Consider the following 19,553-nt stretch of genomic DNA (forward strand, 5'->3'; position numbering starts at 1 on the left):
TAGTTTTACAGTCAATGACTTGTATCAGTGTGTGTTACTGTCAATGACTTCTATCAAATAGTTTTACAGTCAATGACGTATCAGTATGTTTTTCTATTGATGACTTGTATCAGTATGTTTTATTGTTGATGTTGATGTTGAGTTAGATAGAAAGTTCTCAGATTGCTTGAAATTCATATCAAGGGAAAAGATATACTTTCTACCAGGATAGATTGGTGAGTGATAAATTTCCCTCAATAAAGTGGATTCATACATATTATGTTTTTTTGAATATGATTATCAAAGACTTACAAATTTTTTCCAAATTGTACAAAGCCTATTGCATATCTTTACAATTTCTGAAGAAGAAACCAACATTTTCGACAATGTTCAGGTTTTGGCAAATTCTATGGCAAATTATGTTCTTCCATAATATTTTATCAATTTTGGTTAATTAAACATATTTTTATATTTTACCTCTAACATTCCTCTTATATTTTGTACTTTGCTGAAACATGATGCAAGTATCAAGTTACACAATTCTGAGAATAAAATCTTTTTTTTTTCTAATTCTTATCAGACACTATCCGCATACTAATTATCATTCAATTTAGGAAAAATTCTTTTGTAACAAATATTTGAATGGTTTCTTATTTCAAGTCCTTTGCACATACAAAGCAACGAGGACACAATGAATGCAGATCTCAGAGAGACATAAGCATTTCTCCACTTTCTTATTTTTACAAACGGCAGGCAGCCTTAGCAAAAGCTCAGATTCATAAAAAATATGACTAGCGATTTCATTATAATTTTTGGCCCTTTAAAAAATATAATAAGAGAACAATTGACTCAAAATATAAATTCATATAGAAATGAAAAGTATACCAACCAATGGATTCTTTATTATCATTGTTTATATTTATACACCATATTTCGATCACCTATTCAATCACACTTATTTTCATTACATTTTTATGAGCACAATATTTCCATTCAATGTCATTAAAATTTCAATCCCTTATTTTCCATTATCGTTATCAGATAAATTTAGTGAGATTCATTCCATAAAATATAAATGCCACACGGTATAATATATCTAAGTTGATTTCTTATAGCCATTAACCAAAAATGAGAAAGTGCTTTAATACTTGTTAGATCATTCATTATATAGAGAAAAAAGGTCCTTTCTTTTTTTCTTTTTTTTTTTTGGAGGGGGGGGGGGGGGGAGAGGAGGGGCAAACATATTAAGTGTGTTTAAGAGATAAATATGGGTTTTCTTAACCTTTTAGAACACAACTAGGAAGTTCCGTTTAACCCTCTCCCCACCCCCCTATCTAGTTGTGACTTAGAGGCTATTAAAAGTCACCTCCTCAAATACCTTTTCATCTCCAATGGCAGCATCCAACCCGTTACACACCAGAACCAGTTCTGGACAAAACTGAGAGGACAGTAAAAACATCAACGAGGTCATTGTTGTGAGGGCATTATCACTAAACTAAAATAATTGTATTAAAATGGTCAACAATAAATGTGTCAGTCAGATCATTGTTGGTACTGCAATGTATTTTAAGGCTCACAATTAATGCTGAAATTTCTCTCATCCATTTCCATAGAACTTTGGCCACAATTTCCGAGTGTTACAATGTATAATCATATCTGAGCTAGGTGTAATTTCATATTTATTTTTAGACCAAACCCAGATGTGTCATAGCATATGATGCCTCCATAGTTGGAGTTGGTTACAACGATTGCTTGTGACCTGTTCTAGCTGTGCTAAAGCTATATGCTATTTCACACTTGACTTTGAGCAAAATATTATAATAAATATGTACATTTATGTAACTTATTTCCATTGTCTTACAATGCCCAAAGAGCCTCACAAGACTTCGCTGTTCCCCCCAAAGCTTTGAGCTAAAACGTACTTTTCTATTCATGTAGATCAACTGTTAGAATTATTTTTTTAAACTAATCAAACTTCCCTTTATTCATCCAATAAGAAAATTTATTTTTAGGTTTATCCCGTAAAAAGGCTTAAATAAGGCTTAAATGTAGGCATCCAACACTGCAAAGCAAGCATTAGGGGATACGTTTCTTGCTTGAAGAAAAAACTTTAATGTCTCCATCGGGCTTGAATTCAAGTTTATGTGTTCGACCAATGCCTCATCTCCTCAACAAAATTGTCTCCTTTTGTTACAAGCAATCTTTGAAATATGCATCTCATAGCCAGGTACTCATCCAAAACCGAGTTGCTTTCAGTAATATATATGATGTGTCTTAGTCAAATATGCAATGTCAAGACATGCGTCCAACTGGGCCATCAACCTCAAAAAGCTAATAAGCTAATATGAAATTACATCTGACACTCGCATAATCCAGGTTAAAGATGTGTATTGTTCACTTAAGAAGGTTTTCAAAACTCCATTCTGCCTGTGTCTGAGATTAATTCATTCACCAACAGTTTTATCTTCAAATGTTTTCCAGCTTCAAGCTGTTTGACGAATCCTTTGACACTTGCATTATTCTGTCATGGCCATTGTGTTAGCCGCTTTTTGTGACAACAAATAGTCTTGCTTCTATTTCAGGCACAATCTTCATTGTAAATGTAGTAAAAAAGTTCCAAGTCTTTAAAAAACCTGCCGATAACAATGAGCGAAACCTAAATTGAGGTTTGTGTTTCTTATCAATCAATAAAATGAATCTTATTGTCAGCTGCCTTTTGTCTGAAATTGTTCAATATATAATCTGACAAATGGTAAATATCACCAAAATTTATAAATCTATAAATTGCCTTTTTCCATCTTTGACATTCTGTTTTTCATCATTTGTTAACGATTTTACTCCATGAAATAGAATGCATTGTGCCTGTTGTCCCATTTTCCATGATTTGATTTTTTTAAAATTCCGTGTCCTAACATTTCCCATACATGCAGAGATTGAAAGATAAAAACGACTGATTTCTTCATCGTAATTAAGCTCCTTGGTTTCCGTATACAGATGAAAATGACCTTGCAAGTTCCAGTTTGAAATGAATCTATTAAATACCTCTGGGCAGCCTAATGCTGCATCAAATCCTGCACAGACAAGGACAAGATCTGGGCAATACTGGAATAAATGTGGAAAGGAGGGCATTATAAAGACCATAATGTTTTATTCTATTCATTCAGTAAAAGTCAAAAATATAAACAAACAGGGTGTTTCTGTGAAACTGAAATTTACACATATTAATGAGATAATAGTAAATAAAAGTTTTTCAAGATATGAAAATTTTAACTCTTTGAAAATTTCATGGTCAAAATGGAACCTTCCATAAATGGAATTGTTAATATTGTGGGTTTCAATTTAATTCAAATTATGTTCGTCTGCAATCTTATTTCCAGGGGAGACAATCAAATAAGATGCGAAGTACAGGAGTATAGTCATAGAAATCTAATAATCAAAACAAAATCACAATTCTAAATAATTTATACATTTGAAAAAATAAAAAGTGAAATTTCATGCCAACGAATCACTCAAAAGAGAAATTCATACTTTAATTTGTTTTTAACAAATTTTATAACAAAGAAATCTCCCATATACTTCAACAAAATACAGCATTTAATTTTTTTTAAAAAATCAATAGTTGTTTAAACTTTTCTTAAATATTTGGGGAAAAGAAATCAGACATTAAAAAGCTTACCTCGTATGCTAGAGGCAGAAGTAAATGATGCAGTATGGCCATGTAGTCTGAGTTTGTCATTCCAGTCTGTTGGACAAAGGGAAAAAACTCTATACAAATTCAAACAATTATCAAATCTGTCTTCACGACTGTGTCAAGAGTCTAAACACAAGCAAGTACAGAGTCACTGATCCTGAATGCCAATTTGACAAATTAGGGAGCAGGTGTAAAATAAAGATCTGAAAAGGCGTGTGTGAAACAGTGCCAGTCAAAGCAGAAACAAATATACAAGAAAAAAAACATCGCCAAAAAAAAAAAAATTGCCTCGAATGGGCAGGTAGGCTGATTTTTTTTTTTTGGAAGGCTCTGATTGAGATATGGAATAATTTATGTAAGAGGGAATCACATGTTAGATGAGCAATGTCCACTAAGTCAAAAACAGATGATTATTTTTCATGAAAGACTCTCAGTCAAAATTAAGTTGAATTTCAAATACCAGATTATAACTAATAATAAAAACGAAATCAGATGCGGGCAATGACTTGTCAGAGAAAACTCACTTTATTGAGAGGAACATTGACATTAAATCCAAGTCCCTGGTCCTGACCAACAAAATCATAGTCTGATTCTCGAAGATTGGGCCAGAATTTGCCGTGTTCATATCGGTGGATAGAAAAATACAGAACTCTGAAATGGTAGGATAAAGATGTAAGAGATTAGAAAATTCACTGCGAAAGTGACTAACTCGATTTATGAGCCTCTCACATCTTGTTTAAGGGTTGAGACTAAAAAGTCATTCAATCATCCAACACAGTTTAAATGTCAAAAAAAGAATGTTTTACATGATATAATAAGCATTAAACATGTCAAGCAAAAGAAGTGATGAGATAATGATTGAATGTATTTGATAGACTTCTTGAGTCCTTGAGCATAAAAATGACAAACATGATAAGGGAGGACAATTCTAACTAAAGGATTCAGCACTTAATAAACAAACCTGGGATCGTTATAGAACATCCTTTGTAACCCTTGACCATGATGGACATCCCAATCCACGATGAGGATCCTGGAGAAAAAAATATTCAAATGTCTTATTTGTCTATCGTATCAAGAATGATTATAGAATAGACAATGATGAAGGTTCCACCATCTATCTGGGTTTTTAAGCAATGTATTTATGATTTAATTGTTTTTTATGTTGATTGAAGAAGGGTTTTGAGCCAGAAACATTCAGTGTTTGGTATTTTGTTCTGTTTTGGAGCTATTATATTCATTTTTTGTTTCTTACTTTTTACAGTCCACAGCTTCTAGCAGCTTAGTATCACTTTGACAGGTGGAATTATAGGGGATTTTTACCTATGACAGAGTCTTAACCCACTCAACTCAACCCTTCTACTTCCATGTTGTCTGCTCACCTCAGAGATTTTTGGTATTTTTCAATATTAATTTTAAGAATATACTCACAAGTTCAACTTGCAAATGCATAGTTTTGTTCCATTACCACAATCATGTAAAAAAATGTAAATAGTTTTTAAAATACATATATAATTCGTCTCAGAAAAGTGTAAATAATGATGGTATGAATAAAAACACAGCCAAATTCATTGGAATTCCAAACATTTCTACAATTAAATTTCATTCAACGGCCTTAAGACCAAACATAGAAAGTGAGTCTGTTTAATGAAGAAAAATGGCCTTTCTTTCTTTAGAACAATAGTATGTCAATTTTGATTGACTTGTTTTAATTACTTCAAAGAAAAAGTCCAAAAAGATAACATTGGTGTTAGTCGTGAACGGAGGCTTATCCATAGCAAGATCTGGTGTTTGGGTCGAGTGAGTGAATCGATCTGTCACAGATGACCCTGATACAGAAGGATTTTATGATGAAGATGAGATCTTTTAAACACACTAAAAATTGTTAAAAGGCTATTTAACTAAATTGTTGAGCCTAATTTAAGCTGACCACAGTGGTGCAGAAATTGAATGGGATGGGGGGGGGGGGGGCGGGGGGGGGGGGGGGTAGGGGGAACTTGACATGGTGATTCATTCTATTAAAAAACAATGCTGTCTTATTGATTTCTTTCTCAATTGAATAGTAAAATGGTAGATAAAGTAAAACTTCTTTTTCTTAAAAAAAATTTATCTCATATGAAGAACAGCACTGTTATATCCAAGATGTTTGAATGGTGTATAAAACCTACATGCAAAAGAATTAAACTAAAACATCTTTACCTGTTCAGACCTCTAACTAAAACATCTTTACCTGTTAAGACCTCTGGCAAGAGCATTTTTCGCAGCCAGTCCAACGTTATTGAAAGTACAGTAACCATTGAATTCATCTGGCATAGCGTGATGTCCTGGTGGTCTGTGGAACCAAGTAACAATTTATCACATTGATTTAGTGTTAGATGAGCAGGAGGAGGAATAGGAAGATGAAGAGGAGGATGAGAAGAAGAGAGAGAATGAGGGAGAGGATGCATTTGAAACCAAAGGCATATCTCCTTAAGTTACAAATATTGGTAATGTAAATGATTGACTCTTTTAATCACTAATGTTGGCAAACAAAATAGAAATGGTTTTTTCTTGGTCCCCAATATAAGAATGGCATGCACAAGAAACTCAGAATGAATGAATCTCTGCAATAAGTTTTTGAATAGACATTTCTCTAACAAGAAATCATTGTCTCACCTGACTAAAGCGAACCCATTGGTGACTTTGTCATGAAGAATGTGATCGACCAAGGTCAAAGTTGAACCAGCAGATGCCAACGCTGCTTCATATGTTTCCTGTATGGAAAGAAAAAGGGAAGTACAAAGTAATGAATTTATAAAATTCAACAAAATATTACTTGAAAAATATTTTTTACAGATTTTTTTTCGTAAATTTGGTCAATTATAAGATTTGATTAGATATGTCATCCTCATAGTAGCCAATGCCATGGAAATTCCTCCTCCTCCTCCTCCTCCTCCTCCTCCTCCTCCTTCTTCTTCTTCTCCCTCCCTCCATCCTTCTTGGAGGGATTGATTTCTTTATTATTTCTGGCCCAACTCCTCCCACCCAGTACTTCAAGATAAACTAGTATCCGATCTGGAAGATAACTAGTTATTACTCCTGTTATACTACAGAGACAAGGATTAACTCCGCCTCATGGACCTGGTAGCTCTTAATGACTAATATTTTTCTATGTAAATCAAAAAGAAACTCGAATGTCTAGAGTGCTAAAGAAAAGATGTGGAAAGATTGTCAAATGTAAAAAGCTTTTCAAAGACAGGCATCACATCATAATGACCGACACTAACATGAAGGATGATTTAAAAAAGGAAATGAAAGATTAAATCTAATCTTTATTATGCTACATGGATTATGCAATAGACTATAAAAATCATGCATGAGTTTTGTAATTTAACAAACATTGAATGTTCACTACAGCTGAAACTACAATATCTGATGACATTGCCAGTGGAAGGCATTATTAAGTCAGTCATGTCACTATACGTTGCACTGTGTTAAGAGTATTAAAAAACAACTCCCTTAACTATTTTGGATTCAATGATCATTTACTATTGATATGAGATAACACTATTCCACTATACTTAGCCTACTTGCACTGGTAGCTTCGTGATGAATGTATATTATTTAACTGTACAAGCATGTAACTAGGCTTTGGTGACTTAACTGTTCAAGAAATTAATTGCACTATAATCTGCATTCTTTTGTCTTTCTTTTAAGCCAAAAACATATAAGGTGTATCATGTGAAATTATTTAAATACTAACTTTTTTATGGTCTTCTTCCAATTTTTATGCCTAAACTTGTGTATAGTTTAACAATCAATGACGAAAATGAGTGTTATGTGTTTGGTATCATAATAAAATTTGATTTTATCTCGTTGTGTTCACACCTAAGACAAATCTTTAGCATAACATAATCTTAAAGCGTACATGATTAAAGGCAAAAAATAAAATTGGCGTATCGTTGAAAAAAAAAATGGTCAGTCGAAAGTGCTCTTACAGGTAGCACAATAGGGTCAGTCAGAGGCCAGATAGTCGATGGTGGAAGTTTAATGAGTTTTGGTTTTTCAGCTAAATGTTCATTAATTCAGTACCATATTCACTGCTATGTTTTATATTCGTTCGATTTCTTTGATTTCTGATTTGAGACAGAAAGGACTAATCATAAAGGGTATGGACGAATTAATAATTTATTGGTCAGAACAGCCCTAATATTTATTTATTTACTCAAATATTCCCTGTGAATGAGTCGGTTCTAGAGACTAAAATGGTGATGAACTGATACTCTTTTTAGCCTCCTTCCGTCATACAGACACCAACATACATACACACACATGGACTTTTAAATTACTGTTCAATCCCAATACACACACATCACAGCTCACCTGATTTGCATACCAAGAGTCATACTTTGATGAAGCTTCCTTGAGCTGTTCTACATCCATGTGGGCCGTTGACTGGGCCAGATCTAGAAGGCTCTTGGTGTGAACCTCCAACACTTGGTCTTCTGTGGCAAAGCACAGCTGAGTGAAAAATAGACCGGCAATGACAGTAGTAGCAAATTTAATTTTACTTCATTTTTTAATAATTTGTTTCTCCTACCTAAATCTTTTTTTTAGCCCTGCAGTTCAATCGATATCCTACATGTAAACAAACATGTTTCAAATCAACTTTCAGATAGACTTTTTTTTTAACAACAAACTCCTACTGATATAAAAGTGATTGACCATCTGGGTCCTGATTAGATCAAGCAGGAAATAATTTAAATCAATCAGCCTCCAATTCAAAAAGTCGCAAGAAATTTTTACTCTGCAGCTTTAATGCAGTGCAATATCCACAAAAGGCAGCTTGTAAAAAAGAAATGGTGGTTTTGGTACATTTTCCGGCCAACTTTGACCCCTGCTCCAAATAGTTAAAAGCCAGAAACAGCACAAAACAAAACAAAAAATATGACTTGTAAATTTCCTCACAGGTATGATTTCACATCTGTCCAATAGACCAAGTTCTTGTATACGGCGGAAAGGTTCTGTAATCCTACGAGGATTTTCAGGAAAATATGGATCCCATTCACATTTGTGATGTGTCATAACCTCATGATAGGCGAATCCAGTCCTGGGGAAATAAAGAGTAAATTTGAGGACAAACTAAATGAATAAATTGGAATAAAATATGTTCAATAGAGAACAAGATATATCAGAAAAAACGTTTCAGATTCAATCTCGTCATCAGCCATCTCTTATTAAAGTCCACAAGGCAATGTACAACAATACATTTATAGAAGTGCAGTGACAAAAGACTTGCTTACGAAATCCCAGAATATGACTTTTTTCTTTGTGATATAAATCCCTTCGCAGATGGACTTTAAATCAGAGGTTTACCCATTTGAATAACCTAAAACGTATTTAATAAGGCATTAAACTAGAACTTTAAAGCTATATCTCAATCTTGCCCGTTTATTTGTATAGAATAATTAGTCCTTGAAGATCCAGAGACATTAAATAAATTAATGGAAAAATAAATAAATAATGAATACAAAAATAAATAAAGAAACAAATAAATAGATAAGTAAATAAATTAATTGATTAATAAATAAATACCACACTTCACCTGAGAGCATGGTTGAAGGGTGACTATAAAACAAACATACATTTGGGCGGACATAGATCGTTTGTGAATTTCAAAATGGCAATCAAAACAAGAGAGGAAATAAAATATTCTACATACAATGAATTACCAATTAAATTTATATATGTTTGATCTTCTTGAGAAATCACCATCACAAATCCTGTTATAAAGGCAAACAGGGAAAACTCAATCAAAGGTCAAAGCAGTATAGTCTTTTTTTTTTAATATCAATTCAGTCTTTTTTTTTTTAATATCAATTCAGTCTTTTTTTCATTTATTTTAATCATTGACAATTACTTAAAATTGATACAAATGAAAATACTAATAAGGACATGGTAACTGAATAGGAACTATCAATAGTAGTCTAAACACGCTTTACTAGATGAGAAAAACAAAATCATTGATCAATTGGAAAGTTAGTTAAAAAATAAGAAGAAATCAAGAAGAAAAAAAGGAAAAACCCATCAAAGGTACAAAAACAATGTTGTGAACTTCGTAGCCAAGCGCAAACTATCTATATGCCACTCATAACGGTTGCAACCTACACCATTTGGCTCATTGAACATACAAACCATTTGGTGGTGACAGCCTTTAACAAACAGAGCCATCATTCTTTACCCAACGTATCATTGGTCAGTTTACCTGGCATTGTGGCCATTGATCCATGACCATGAACGTGACAATGGCAGTCGATGAGAATGAAATGGGATACAAGTAAATTCTATTACTCACATCTCTGTGATGACAATGACAAGTGATTCGACCACACACCAGATTGGCTGTCGCAATAGACACTAACATGGTATAAAGATAAATTCTATTGTCCATACCTCTGTGACCATTCAGTTTGACTAATTTGCAATTTATGAACCAACATTTTAAATGATTGAAGACAACATAAATTTCATCCCCATTACATAGCGGACCGTCCCAATTAAGCGGCTGGGAATTGGAAAGGGTATGACTTTTTATATAGAAAAAATTCCGTTCCCAAAGAATCGTCTCAATAAAGCACCACTCAGCACCCTATCTTCCTCTCAATCTGAACCAAAAAATATATTTCTTCCTTAACACTATATTAGCGTAAAATTTACTTTTTAACCTTGAATCATACAATTTTCATGACTTTGACAAAAGCAACCGTGATGGCCATGAATCATTCATTAAGTTGTAAACTTAATTTTGCACTTGTGGGTCTCTAGTCTCTTTGAATTCTAAAATGAATATTGAGGATAATCTAGCCAAACGCAAGTGGATACAGAATTTCTCAGAAATAATATGGTAAATAAAACGTACACCACATTTTATTGAAAACAATTATGTTGACATAACATGAATTGTCTAAGATCCTAGTTTTTAAGTCTTTCACAAAAAGAGTCATAATACAAACGTCCAAATTTACTTCTGGGTGTGTGAAACAGCTGGTATTTTTTTCCTTGAGCAAGAGGCATAACCCACATTGCTAATTTTTCGCAAAACACTGCAGCTGATGCCTGGGATGATTTAGTCTTATATATTCAAAATAAAAACCTGAAGACGAACCTTCCTAAGAAATGAATTAAGAGTTTCATATACAGCAAAAAAAATGTTCATAATTTTTATATAACATAAGGAAGTTAGTACAGGAAGATAATAGTTAGCATTTCTCATATTTAGATGAAGATTTACATAAATGTACAGTCATCTCGTTTTCAATGAGTGGCTGGATAGCTCAGTACTAATGCATTCACTCACCGGCCTCTCCCACTCTCAGCCAGACAGTGGGTGTTGTATCAATTGGGTTCTGAGATTGACTCCCTACCACATGATACTTTTATCTGGAACTTCTCTTTTCCCTTTATTTCTCGTCATCCTTCTATTTACATTACGAAACAAAATGACTATCTAAATATATTGCCTCAACTTTCACATTGTAATACTCACCCACAATATATTTCATGTCTATTTTCACTGAGATCCTGAAACATATAAAAACAGGTTTCATTTCCGAAAACAAAAATATATTTTGTCTGGCATCAGTCATCAGATCAACAATCGAACAAGCAGTTTTGACTTTAAAAACAAAATGTAAATATCAAACTGAATAGTATGACCATTATTGTATACATCACTAAAGGAAAAATAAATCTTTACACATATTTTTAAAATATAAGTACTGAAATTTAATATCTAATAATAGATTTTTTTTTTCAATTTTTAATCTGCATCAATAATCATCATTATTTTATTAATGTGTTCATAAAACAACATGTATATTTATACATATGAATTCTGAATACAGGATTTTCAAGCGTTAATCCCAGTGCTTAATTGTGATGAAATTTATATAAATACAAACAGACCTTACAATTCTTGGAAATAACAAACTTAATAATGCTAAAGACTCATTGCTTGATCATTTCACTCACCAAATCCTCAGCAGCCTTACGCAACATTTCAATTTCATATTCCTCATCACTTGACGATGAATCTGCTCTTTGTGACTGAGTGCCATATGCCTGGAATCATAATAAAATACTCATGAACAAGACCCTTGCCTTTAAATGTGACCTATCATATAATAAATATACACTTAACAAGAAATAGCGCTTTATCTCTTTAAATTACTTCTAACATCACGTGACAACTGGGTCTAAATGTATGGAAAATTGCAGTAGACAATACATTTATAGCCATGATACCAGACAATCACATGTAACTAAACCAGAAAATGATAGAAGAATGTAAAGTAATCGTTAGTTATCCAATAATTGATCAGTCATTATCCTTGATAAATTTATGAGCTCAACATAAAAACAAAACAATGGGATTTTAGAGAGAAAGACAGAAATAGAGAGAAAGAGAGAGAGAGAGAGAGAGAGAGAGAGAGAGAGAGGATGAGAGAGAGGGAGAGAGAGAGAGAGAGAGAGAGAGAGAGAGAGAGAGAGAGAGAGAGAGAGAGAGAGAGAGACAGACAGACAGACAGACAGAGAGACAGAGTAAAAATATAGAAAATTATTATAACTATATCTAATATTGCGAAAAAAAAGAAAAAAGGAAATCCCCAGAGGATAGATTATCATTAACCTATACTATCTACCAAAAGCTCATATAAGAGCCACTTAGAGTTATACAGGTACAGATAGAGATAGCATTCAATCTAATTAGATCAAGGTCTCTTATGCATAAACATGCACAACAAAAAGTTACTTGTGACATTCAATTTAGTGCTTGCTGTTGACATTGCAGCAAGAATAAAGATAAAAATATCATTGTCAAAAAAAAACAAAGTAAATCTTTATATTGGGTGGGGTTTGGGTTTTTTTTGGGAGGTGGGGGGTTGTTGTTTTTTTGTTTTTTTTTGGGCGGGACTTGTTTATTTAGCTCAAGTTATTCGACTGTCTCATGGTGTTTTATAAGGCATTCAAACTTACCCCTGGTGCAGACTGCAATCGTTTGCCCGACATTGCTGACAAGGAAAAAAAATAGTATTCAATTTAAAGCATTTGCTGCCAAGTCCTCAATGGTAGATCATATAGTTTTCTTCCGTAACATAATATGATTTTAATCTTAGATCCAGGAAACATTCTTTGCAAAGTACCAACATTCTATCAGGAAGTTAATAGAAGCTGTATATGTTCATTTCATGCTTTTAATAAAAAGGCACAAGATCACATGAACATCACATAGGAGTGCCATGACCCCTAAACCCAGCCCTCAAGTGTAACAGAGTTTGTCAAACCTGCCAATTGCTGTTTTATGGCGATCTGTTTTGTCTGTTTCAGTGCGGAGGTCTTGGTCTATTGAATGGGCATGTTTCATGCAAGAGAATGTATAGAATCAGAAAGTGTGAATAACATGCATGTAAAGCATTTCATAGGCTTTGTAAAAAAAGTTAATTGCTTTAAATTTTCACTTTTTTAAAATCATTTTTTAAAACCCGATAAGAAAAATGAGCATGTTCTTAAGTGGGGTCCATTTGGATGAGCATGCTTATAAAAGGGTACATTCACATAGAAAAAATTCTGTCATGTCCCGGACATGTGTTATAACCGAAACATGCTTAAAATTGGAGAGGTTACAAATAGACCACTGTGCAACTACTTATGTGAGTTAATATGATTTGCATGTGATTTAATTATGCATCTAATTATAATAGTGTTAGCATCATAATTCCTGACTGAAGGTATTTCTTACTTTTTTAATTATTTGGTACATTCCCTCATATGACTATAACATCACTGTCACAACTAAGACAATTTTCAGTCTGACATCTCTAGAGTGGGTAGAATTAAATCTTTACTCCAATCCATACTACATCTCATGATTTGACTACTCCTCTCAATGGAATAATGATGTTGATGATATTCACTCTATATACAAGTGGAGGTAATATATGAATGCATAAAGTAGAACACGTCGTTTTTCAGGACACTGAAAAATTCTAACAAATTTTGAATTATTTATTGGTCCTATGGAAGGTATGCAAGGGCATAATCAGTCATTCATATTGAATTGACATTATAGATTTAAGAATATTTTCGTAATCAAAATATAAATTGGAGCAATCATGTTTCTAATGACAACAATGGTGCTTAAAATTCTAACTGGAATGCAAATGAAAACTGATTAGATTGGAACTGCATGACAATCAACTCATTGTGTTTGACTATTTTGTAATCAGCTCAAATTTTTTTTAATGATAGTGATGATGATGATTATGATGATGATGATGATGATGATGAGAAGAAGAAGAAGAAGAAGAAGAAGAAGAAGTGGTTACTCAGCATTTGACGCAATAATAAAAACTTAATAAGTAAAATAAACAAAATAAACCAAAAAAGAATAAAGAAAAAAAAATATAAACACAACTGAGCCTTCTTTACACCATATTGGCTAATATTTCACATCTCCAATAATAATTTAAAAAATAACTGAATGAGTAATGCTCTCACAGTTTCAAAATAGCACAATATCAATGTCTTCAATCACCTCATCCATCAATTTCCCATCGTCATCTTTTTCCTCTTCTCTAGCAACACACTCGCTGACTTTCACAACCCTGTCTCCGCATTCATCAATTTTATTGTCATTTGATACATTTTCACTCACAGCCTTTTTGCTCACCGAAATCAATCTCTCCACTTCTGATTGTCACACCCCACAACTCATTAATAACGTCCATTCCAATGATAACCTTCACGTCACCAAGTATAGAGTCTGCTACAATTACTTTCACTAACACCACTGTCCCTTCTACTTCCAATCGCATATCTTGTTCACCATATAACAACAAATATAGTCTCTTCCTTTACATTGTCCAGCTCCAACCAACTCCGAACTAACTACCGTCGTCATACACCCTGTATCTACCAATGCCTTTACTCTTTCCCATTTGTCTGCATGAATTATTATTACTGGGAGAGGGTGCACCCCTGTGTAACTGGGGTAACTGCTGGCGCACCAGTGACCCCCACTTCATTTCCCTGCACCCATCATGTGCTCAGACTTGCGCAACAATTCACTAGATGCCCTTTTTTGTTGCACCTACAGCACCGTATTTTTGTCACATTTTGGTCACAGTCCTTTTTCATGTGTGGCCCACTGCAATGGAAACAACCACTAAACCGTTTCATCTGCTCACCTAAGCCTCTTGTGTGGGTAGTGGTTCTCACTGCCGCTGCAACACACTCTTTGTTGGCAGTAAGAATTTGCACTTTATTAAGCAGGTCCACCATAAACATTTGAAACACATTTTCTAATTGCTGAAGCTCACACGATATTGCATCAGGAAAACTGTTAACAAAACACAACTTCACCAATCTATCTAACTTTTCGCCATTAAATCCAGCCAACCCATCAAGCCTCCTAAACTCTATGCAAAACATATCAACTTGTTCACCCATCCATCTCTTTTCCATCATCTTTTTATGTGCCACAAACAGCCCGTCAGCAAATGCCTCAATCAAATGCTGTTCAATTTCTCCTGCATCGACTGCTGCACCTCATCCAACTGCAAGTACAACGCCAAAGCATCCCCCTCCAGATACAACTGCAAGAAATTTTCAAGCTGCGTTATGCCTTTCAACTTAGCTACCAGTCTCACCTTCTTTATCCAGGCAATGATGTCACCCTTACCAGAAAACGACTGAATCACTTCATTAACATGTACTGCTGCCATAATCATATAATCTAATAAAAATAAAGCTCTGCCAAAACAGCATGTGATTTAATCTACGCAATATAACAATCAAAATCTATCCTCTCTGTCGGATTTTCCTCTTGACAACCCATTTTTTTCCTTCTTCTGTTAAATTATGGTTTTCACACCCTTTAGTACCGAGTCCCATAATTGCGTGCACTTCAATTAACAAATCATACTAACCCTAATAGGAAAAGCAAACAACCTAGATAGCAACAACTAACCCTAATATAGAAAAAATATCCTCCGCCCTCAAGCTAACTCTAATAGAGAAAAAAAAAACCTATGGACTGCTTTGCATTACCTTCAATACTTCACAATACAAAATGGTGGCAGAGAACCAAAACAATTGTCAAATTAAGAAATTAAGGTTCGCTCTAGGGTTTTTAAAATGCTACTATATATTGGCAAATTGAATAAATAAACGCATGACAAAAGATCCATGGGAGGCCTTCCGAAAGCTCCTAGAGTTAAGGGAAACAACTCAAATATTCCCTCAACCCTAAGAAAAAAAATAACCTAGTACCTTTAACTCACCTTAATAGGAAAAACAACTTATCACCTTTACTAAGATTTATAACAAACTCTAATAGAAAAAAATAACCTAGGAATGCTTTGTACTACCTTTCAATACTTCACAAATCAAAATGCGGCTGAGAAGCCGAGAATCAAAACAATGGTCAAATTAGGAAATTTTAAACTTTCACAAATCTATCAAAGTTTGTTCTAGAGATTTTAAAATGCTTCTATAGGATGACAAATTAAATAAATAAACACATGACAAAACATCCACGGCAAAAATACAAATTTAAAGAAATGCTAGCGCTAGGAGCTTTCGGAAGGTCTACCACCATGGTGAAATTACAAATGAGCTTTCGGAAGGCCTCCTTCCAAAAAAAAAAAAAAAGAAAAAAGTACATTGTACCCGAACAACAGACATTTGATTTTAAACTACTGATTTCAAAATACCTTTGGAATTTCGATAATCAAGTAGACCTCCAAAATTGTCCGGGGAAGTATGAAAATAGATTTGTTTCAGAGATCAATCAACTTTCGGTTTGTTTACGTTGTTGACATCTCGTTGACAGTTCACAGTTCAATTTCAACCAATTTTATTTTCCTCTGTGGAGAGTGTGATGTCAGTTTAGTGGTTGAGTGGACGTTTAGTGCTTCATCTCCTGTATTATTTTACACATTTGTTAAATGATTTTCAGTGTGACTGCTGGTATTTCTGTTGTATTATTTTTTTTATGTTGTTGTTGTTTTTGTAAGTCTGTATTTCAGGATTTTTACTTTTAAAAAAAAAAAAAAGGGGGGGGGGGGGGGGAGTAAATGGTGGGGGGCCGGGAGGGTGGGGGGGGGCGAACAAAATTTGTTGTTCATGATCCAATACTTTTAGAACAAAATTGCTAGTCATTATTGTATGGTCAGTGGCAGGACGGATTTGTGATTTTGATACATCTCTCTCTCTCTCTCTCTCTCTCTCTCTCTCTCTCTCTCTCTCTCTCTCTCTCTCTCTCTCTCTCTCTCTCTCTCTCTGTCTGCCTCTCTCTCTATATATCTATCTATCTCACTCTCTATCTATCTATCTATCTCTCTATCTATATATCTATCTCTCTCACTCTCACTCTCTCTATCTATCTGTCTATCTCTCTCTCTCACTCTCTCTCTATCTATCTATCTCTCTCACTCTCTCTCTCTCTATCTATCTCTCTCACTCACTCTCTCTCTCTCTCTACCTATCTATCTATCTCTCTCTATCTATCTATCTATCTATATATCTATCTATCTATCTATCTATCTATCTATCTATCTATCTCACTCTCTCTCTGTCTATCTATCTATCTATCTATCTATCTATCTATCTCTCTCACTCTCTCTATCTATCCATCTATCTCTCTCTCACTCTCTCTCTATCTATCTATCTCTCTCTCTCACTCTCTCTCTCTCTCTCTCTCTCTCTCTCTTGATAAATAAAAATATGCCATACCTCTTTACTTTAATGAGGAATTCTAAGTCCCGTGTGGAAAAGTAGGGATTATTAACACTAGTAATTTTACATTTAAAAATGGGGAGGGAGGAGGGCGGACAAATTTTTTTGTTTATGATCCAATACTTTTAGAACAAAATTGCTAGTCATTATTGTATGGTCGGTACCAGGACGGATTTGTGATTTTGAAACATCTCTCTCTCTCTCTCTCTCTCTCTCTCTCTCTCTCTCTCTCTCTCTCTTTCTCTCTCTCTCTCTCTCTTTCTCTCTCTCTCTCTCTCTCTCTCTCTCTCTCTCTCTCTCTCTCCCTCTCTCTCTCTCTCTCTATCTATCTCTCTTTCTATCTATCTATCTCACTCTCTCTATCTATCTATCTATCTATCTATCTATCTATCTATCTATCTATCTATCTCTCTCACTCACTCTCTCTCTCTATCTATCCATCTATTTCTCTCACTCTCTCTCTATCTCTTTATCTCTCTCTCTCTCTCTCTCTCTCTCTCTCTCTCTCTCTCTCTCTCTCTATTTATCTCTTGATAAATGTAAATATGCCATACCTCTTTACTTTATTGAGGATTTCTAAGTCCCTTGTGGAAAAGTAGGGAGTATTAACACTAGTAATTTTACATTGGAAAGGGGGGGGGGGTCGGAAAATTTTTGGGTTCATGATCCAATACTTTTAGAACAAAATTGCTAGTCAATATTGTATGGTCGGTGGCAGGACGGATTTGTGATTTTGATACATCTCTCTCTCTCTCTCTCTCTCTCTCTCTCTCTCTCTCTCTCTCTCTCTCTCTCTCTCTCTCTCTCTCTCTCTCTCTCTCTCTCTTTCTCTCTCTCTCCCTTGATGAATGTAAAATATGCCATACCTTTTTACTTTAATGAGGAATTCTAAGTCCCGTGTGGAAAAGTAGGGAGTATTAACACTAATTCACTCCTTTCTATAAGTACCAGTTTGTTGTGTGCCTTTTATAGCCTCTTCTAATTCAAGAGACTCAAAATTTAATTGATTTGACATACCCACCATACAGCCTGTTATCGTCGTTACCTAGTTTTTAACGATGTTATCATCAGGAATGGTATGTCTAAAACCCTGTCCTAAATGCCTTAGAGTTTGTAGTTTATCTGCATCTTTGTCAACGTGCCCTCTACCCACCATACAAAATTTTGATTTGGCTGTTCAAATTGTTGTGGGTAGATAAAGATCTGAAAAGGTTTGTGTGACACAGTGCAAGACAAAGCAAAAGAGAAAAAGACAAGGAAAAAAGCACCCCAAAACAATCAGCTGCATTGACTAGGAATCGAACCTCATATCTCCTGATTACCGATCATACGTGCTAACATTACACCACCGATAGTTGGGACGATGAAATGCCCATATAATTCACAAGGATACGCGTTTCCGCTGTAAACCATCGCTTGTATATATATATATACTGAATTACATTTAGTTATTTCTAAATAATGTCACAATTGAATATATTAATAGAATACGTTATATTCGTTTCATTAGTTAACTACTCTTGTGCATTGACGTTATATTACATAACGTATATTTCTGTTTATGTATATTTCTATACTGCATGTTTAATGTTACTAAGTCTGTGATATATTATGATTTAAAGGACTTGAATAAACAATTATTTGATGATTGGCAACTAAGGAGCGTCTTCCCTGTCAGTTATTTTATGTACTGCGGTTGGTACATAACAGTGGCGACGAGGATTCCAGCTGTGGGTCACATGAAATCACAGTCCTTTTAAGGACTGCCAACCCACGAAGGGGACAGCCCTGCCCTACCTCCGGACGAAGAAGGACGAGCCTTGCCCTGGCCTGCCTCCGGACGAAGAGGGACGAACCTTGCCCTGGTCTGCCTCCGGACGAAGAAGGACGAGCCCTGCCCTACCTCCGGACGAAGAAGGACGAGCCTTGCCCTGGTCTGCCTCCGGACGAAGAAGGACGAGCCCTGCCCTACCTCCGGACGAAGAAGGACGAGCCTTGCCCTGGTCTGCCTCCGGACGAAGAAGGACGAGCCTTGCCCTGGTCTGCCTCCGGACGAAGAAGGACGAGCCTTGCCGTGCCAGACGAGCGAGGGGGACCTGCCTGCCTTGCC

General features: G+C 34.8%; 1 protein-coding gene across 4 annotated transcripts in view; it reads right to left on the reverse strand.

The window, feature by feature from the left end:
- LOC144975032 (protein deacetylase HDAC6-like) overlaps positions 1-18,409 on the reverse strand; it is a 331,648-nt gene extending 313,239 nt beyond the window's left edge. The window contains exons 1-13 of one of the 4 annotated variants that reach the window (XM_078918680.1): positions 18,310-18,383; positions 16,420-16,572; positions 12,683-12,717; positions 11,678-11,767; positions 11,193-11,227; positions 8,615-8,756; positions 8,030-8,167; positions 6,323-6,420; positions 5,898-5,999; positions 4,632-4,700; positions 4,195-4,321; positions 3,656-3,721; positions 3,022-3,081 (exon numbers count right to left, since the gene is read on the reverse strand). In XM_078918680.1, coding sequence (XP_078774806.1) covers positions 3,022-3,081; positions 3,656-3,721; positions 4,195-4,321; positions 4,632-4,700; positions 5,898-5,999; positions 6,323-6,420; positions 8,030-8,167; positions 8,615-8,756; positions 11,193-11,227; positions 11,678-11,767; positions 12,683-12,715 — 960 coding nt within the window. In that variant the 5' untranslated portion in view covers positions 12,716-12,717; positions 16,420-16,572; positions 18,310-18,383. Of the gene's footprint in view, positions 1-1,357; positions 1,418-3,021; positions 3,082-3,655; positions 3,722-4,194; positions 4,322-4,631; positions 4,701-5,897; positions 6,000-6,322; positions 6,421-8,029; positions 8,168-8,614; positions 8,757-11,192; positions 11,228-11,677; positions 11,768-12,682; positions 12,793-16,419; positions 16,573-18,309 lie in introns of those variants that run through there. The other 3 variants (XM_078918681.1, XM_078918683.1, XM_078918682.1) reach the window with 3 other exon arrangements.
- Between the last annotated feature and the right edge of the window lie 1,144 nt (positions 18,410-19,553).

This window comes from Berghia stephanieae, chromosome 6, assembly GCF_034508935.2.
Source record: "Berghia stephanieae isolate SIO BIC M18660-M18661 chromosome 6, UCSD_Bste_1.3, whole genome shotgun sequence".
NCBI lineage: Eukaryota > Metazoa > Mollusca > Gastropoda > Nudibranchia > Aeolidiidae > Berghia > Berghia stephanieae.